General features: G+C 34.3%; 1 protein-coding gene across 1 annotated transcript in view; it reads right to left on the reverse strand.

Annotated features, from left to right (window-relative positions):
- Window positions 1–413: 413 nt before the first annotated feature.
- Window positions 414–6,107, reverse strand: part of LOC135207856 (Krueppel-like factor 4) — a 31,412-nt gene continuing 25,718 nt past the window's right edge. The window contains exon 2 of the mRNA XM_064239724.1: window positions 414–3,066. Within this exon, the coding sequence (XP_064095794.1) occupies window positions 1,622–2,857 (1,236 nt within the window). The 5' untranslated portion in view covers window positions 2,858–3,066 and the 3' untranslated portion in view covers window positions 414–1,621. The remainder of the gene's footprint in view (window positions 3,067–6,107) is intronic.

Below are 6,107 nucleotides of genomic sequence, written 5' to 3' on the forward strand. Positions count from 1 at the left end.
TATAGTCTTTTGTAAATTGGCTCTTAAAAAGTTTATTATTTTCAGATTTTGTAGACGTATATTTGATATAAGCTAATAATATGGCTGTATAATTGATTTATATGTCAAATTTTGTAAATATTGGTCTTCTGGGCTGCTTGTAAACAAATTCAAAAGAAATCTTATGAGCGATTTAATGGTTGCATTTGTGCTTATAAGTATTGAAGCAATAGTATAGCAGATATTGCATATTTCTCTAGTCATTATCATGAAATTCCATATGAATAGGTTTCATCTTCTGAATAATATAATAATAATAATAATAATAATAATAATAATAATAATAATAATAATATAATAAACTTCAAATCGTAATGGATAAATGAAAAATAACCCTTACAAAAAATCATTTATTAAACTATAAATAAGTCGAAATAGATTCTAGCTTCTATGTTTAAAGCTTTGGCTATTAGCTAGATGTTAATATATGTTATGTACAGTGACGTATCACACAAGAGAACATTGTTGAATTACAAAAGGGAATGTTAATATCTTTGTTAAAACTGACTGGCATAGAACATTGGAACACTCTTGCTATTTGTATTTACAAATTCAGATAACTGATGCTTGGCTACAAATCCATGGACAATGTTTATTAATCAACTTTATCATTTTGACGAACACTGGATACGTTGGATTCATTCTTTTACCTTTTATTTAATGTGCGATGTAGAGCTTCAGATTTGCAGAATTTACTTCATAGGCACCACTGAGTTGATACTAACCTCTTTTACTTCATTGATGAAGAGAAAATGGAAACTTATTGCAACTAAATTTATTTTATTGGGGAAGAGCGCATTCAGTCAGAGGCTATACAAAATTTGAGGTCGATTTTCTCCCAAGAAATCTAGAGGAATTATCTTCTGGTAACTGTTTAATGACATTTTAATAAATTTATCTTCAAAGTCAGAAGTTGCCTATAGGGAAGTGAATGAAAATAAAATTATAAAGGAAAGCTGAATGAATAAAATGTCTTCAGTTTACTTTCGTTGTATTTCCATATATTGACGCCGAAGTGTGACGCTCAGTTACTTTAAGTAAGGGTTTAATTCACTCTGTTGCATGTACTGAAAAGAATTAATACTTTTTACTTTATGCAACTTTAATTGGTTATCAACAAAGTTTCTACATTGATTTAAAGTTAGTTTTTAATTATTGCATATACTGATACAGATTCCATTCTAGTATAAATTCAGGATGACATTTAATTCTTCCAAAGGAATCCAAAAATAAATTTAGAGGCCATCCTAAAAGAAAGATATAGTGTATCACTTATCCATGGAACATAACTTTAATTGAAGAATTAACTTTATAAAACCATGATAAATGGAATAGTGGAAGATGTTAAGGTGCTAATTGCAGTCAGGTTGTTCTTACCCTACAATAAATTAGTAAACACACAAGTACATTGATTGTATAAAAAGTATAAATATAAACAAGCACTGTTGTAAGCCAGAACACTAAAGATTTCAAGTTCCACTGAGTAAGGGTCACTCCTACTCACTCTGCCATTTCAGTGACTCTTCATTCTGTGAGACGAAGAGGAAAGGCAGTAAGAGGCCCCTAGGTCACAGGAAGGAGCTCAGAGCGCCATATGCCTCTTCATATGGAGGCTGAGGTGATCCGATCTGGAAAAGGCCCTCTCGCAAAGACGGCACTGGAATGGCCTGTCCCCCGTGTGCTTCCGGTAATGGCGGGTCAGCTCGTCAGACCTGGCGAACTTCCACCCGCATCCTTTCCAGTCGCAGGTGTAAGGCTTCTCGCCCGTGTGGGTCCTCATGTGCGCCTTCAGGTGGGACGACTTTGCGTAGGTCTTGGCGCAGCCGGAATGGGAGCAAGTGTGGATGATGGACTTGCGTCTAGTCCAGCGTCTCCTCCTCCTGGCTTTCATGGGAGTGGCCAGTGCAGGGGCAGACACCCCTGGAGGAGGGAGCATTGGCTGAGGAACCCCTGGTCTACGAGAGTGGCCAGGGGGAGACGTCGCCAGGCCCGGATAACCGGGGTACGGGTACTGAGGAGTGCCCTGGATATAAACGGACCGTGCGTAGATGTTGTAATGCTGGTCTCCTCCGTAAGCGCTGCTCTCGCCACCTTGGTAAGAGGCTCCCCAAGCGCTCATTCCACCAGCATGCTGGTACTGCTGATGCTGTGGTGGCTGCTGAGGAGGTGCCGCCGCTGCTGCTGCAGAGGGATGCTGAAGAGGATACTGCTGGTTCGATGACACAGCCTGGTAGGTCTGCTGGTGACTTTGCACCATCGTAAAGGAAGGAAGACTGGGCTGGAATGCAGAAGGCTGCTGTTGCACATTCTGCAGCTGCTGGTGAAAGATTGGAAGATTGGCATTGTAGTCGTGCCTGGGAGGGAGGCACGGCGACTGGCTAGCCGAACTGGTAACACTTTCGGAAACACAGGGTGCTTCCAGCTTGATCCTGTGCTCGGGGAGCACCGGCGAAGGCACTTCTTTGTCACTAGGGCTCACTGCAACCTGGGACACACTGTGAAAGGGGCTCCTGCCATAGTCTCCCTGTGAAGGGAAACCACTTCTGACTTTGTCTATCACCTCGGTACTTCTGCTAAAGGAATAGGATTCACTCTCACTACCACAGTCCCCTAGTTTCCCTGCAGGAGTAGGGGGAACTACGTCCTTCTTTGGGTCTATATAGTAAGGGCTGGCTGATGGCACTTCCAGGTGACTCTGCATCTCATTCCGGCACAGGAGTTCGAAGGCTCCTGCTGGTTCGTGGCCCCCTCCTGGGGGCATCTCGTGGTGCCAAGGAGGGGCGCTGGGGTTTGGTGGTCTTTCCCCCGATGGCTGCATCTGTCCTTGTGGCTGTTGCTGCTGCTGTGATGCTGCTGTTCTTGCTGTTGGGTAGCCTGCTGGTGGGAAGGGTGTGGAAGATGGGGAGGTCTGGGAGGAAGGTGGTGCCTCGGGTCATGGTGGAAGTGGAGATGGCCCGTGACACCGTGGAGACCAGGAGACCAGGACGTCTCGGAGGCCGTTGCGTAAACACTCCCTCCCGACCAAACCTGTAAGAAGAAGGATCGGTTAGATTCATGAAGACTGTAAGTCTCGTAAGGACTTAATAGATATAAAAAGCAATTATAATGCTGTTATATAGGTTCACAGAGATACAGCAAAAAGTCATCAAAAAGAAATATAATCTAATAGTTGATTGGAATCAATTAATCTAGCCAGGGCCACGCATGTAAGTCTTGTGAAGGCTTAACAATAAATATAAAAAAATCATAATACTGTTTCTACAGGCTCACAGAAATACAACTAAATATTATCAAGAAGAAATATGCTAGTACATGTAGAAATATAAACTGGATAGTATCACTATTTTGAACCTAGGTGCAAAAATATTATCATATAACCTTTACCTCCTACCACTTCCAGTAAAACTAACTTTCAGTGAATACTAGATTCAGTACCCCTAGAATAATCTCTCCTTAACCATAATTAGAAAGAAAACTGGCAGGCGTTAGGGGATTCATTTGTTTCTCTTTGTTTCTTTAGCCAGAATGGCATGTGATTTTGATGATTGCAACTTCCTTGATAATTATATTCAAGGCCACATTCATAGCTTTGAATACATGTAATTCTTATTTAGGGTATGCTCCTTTATATATGATATATAATCATTATATATATATATATTATATCTATATATTATATATATATACATATATATATATTATATTTATATATATATATATATATATATATATATATATATATATATATATAATAATATATCTATACATATAATATATATCTATATATATATATATACACATATATATATATATAATATATATATATATATATTATATATACACATGTATATTAGTATTTATCATCAAAACTTCTCAGCACTGTTATATGTATTGCTCCTTGTGTATATATATATATATATATCTATATATATATATATATATATATATATATATTATATATATACACACACACACACACATATATATTATATATAATATTTATATGTATATTCTAATTCTTATATATATATATATATAATATATATAACATATATAAGATATTAATATATATAATAAAATATAATATGTATACAAATATATAATAATATCATATTATTATATTATATATATTTTTTAAAATAAGATATTAGTATTTATCTATCAAAACTTCTTCAGCACTGTTTATATGCCGCTAAACGTAAATCTCTGTAACCGTTATCTTTTTATCTCTTGTTAATAAGTCCTATCCAGAGAGACTTGGAAACGAATTAAAAGATTATAAAGGTATGCATTAACACAAAACTACAGAATACCTCAAGAAGCCCAATAGCAGGTATCAAAAAGTCTTCAACTTAAGACACAAAGTTTTTCATTCCTGGGAAGGGAAGACATCCATCATTAAGAGCCAAAAGTAAAAGTTTCAAGACGAGGGCAAAAGGGCTGTTGAACGCTGCTTAAGAAAACCTTCCCTTCATGTTTATGGAAACTCTGGAGGAATCACATTCAAAACACGACTGCCTTCCCTTCACATCAGTGCGCATTAGGTATGCAGAGTCGAAAGGGTGTAACGGCGTCAAAATTGTCAAAAAAACAGAAAAAAATCGAATTCGCGGAGACTGTATGTGTGAATCATAACAAAATTATTTTCTTGGGGGGCGAGGGGCACTTTTTTTTATTTTTTTTTTTTTTAGGTTTTGATAATCATCTCCCAGATATGTTTTTATTTTTATTGCTGCGTTGTTTTTGCTGTGATTTTAATGAATGGGCATTCTGGGGTCTTTATTTTCTTTTATTGTATTTTATTTTAGTTTATCTTATTCATTTATTTGTGTGTGTGTAGTGTGTGCGTGCGTATTTGAATAGAATTTTTGAAGATAGATTAACGCTATTTGGAGGGACATATTCTTGTCTGTATATGTACCTGATTTTTGTTTTGTTTTGGGAAATATTATATATAATATAATATATATATATATATATATTATATATCATAGCTATATATATAATATATACATATATATACATATATATATATATATATACATTAAGAAACTTGTTCATTCACTCAATAGCAATACCTCCTCAGTAACTCTATTACCTGGCATAGTTGACGTCGTCTTCGTCAACTGGTTTTTTAGTCATTCCATCTTCTCTCTACATTATGGACGGTTGGTGTTTGGGGTTTACTCTCTCCCTCTCTCTCTTTACCTTTGTTTGTTTTTTACTTTGATTTTTAATTTTTAAGACTATTTTATATTTGTAGTCCTTTGTTTTTATCATTGATGTTATTTATGTGTCTCTTTGCTCTTTTACAGACTGATGATGCACAGAAGTTCATGTGCGAAACGTTTCGTTGAAAATAAACCTGATTCCTTTTACTGTTTGTATCATGGACACCTTCTGAAGCTCCTATATTATATATATATATATATATATAATATATATATATATATATATTATATATATATATATATATATATATATATATAGATATTATATATATATATATATTATTATATATATATATATATATTATACATATATATATTATATATATATCATATATATATATTACATATATATATATATAGGTAACGCTTCACTGACGTTCCTGGGTTTGAAAGGATCCATAGGTTCGCGCCCTGGTCCAGGCAAATCTATTATCGAGAAAAAAATTACCCCTTCGGTTAAGCATATATGAAATATATTAATTCCGAGGTAGAGCGAATTAGATATTAAAGGACATTGTAGCTCGATATTTATATATATATATATATTTACATATATATAGTATATATATAATATATAATATATATTATATATATATATATTATATATATAATATATATATTATAGATATATATATGTATATATATATATACATATATATATAGATATATATATCTATATATATATATATAGATATATATATATATATATATATATATATATATATATATATATATATATATATATATACTAAACCAGGTTTAGTAAGAATCTACTAACTAAACTAACCTTTCATTCAGCCCTCACAGGTTTTTCATTACCAGACGTAGCAATTACGT

Source organism: Macrobrachium nipponense, chromosome 34 (assembly GCF_015104395.2).
Source record: "Macrobrachium nipponense isolate FS-2020 chromosome 34, ASM1510439v2, whole genome shotgun sequence".
Lineage (NCBI taxonomy): Eukaryota > Metazoa > Arthropoda > Malacostraca > Decapoda > Palaemonidae > Macrobrachium > Macrobrachium nipponense.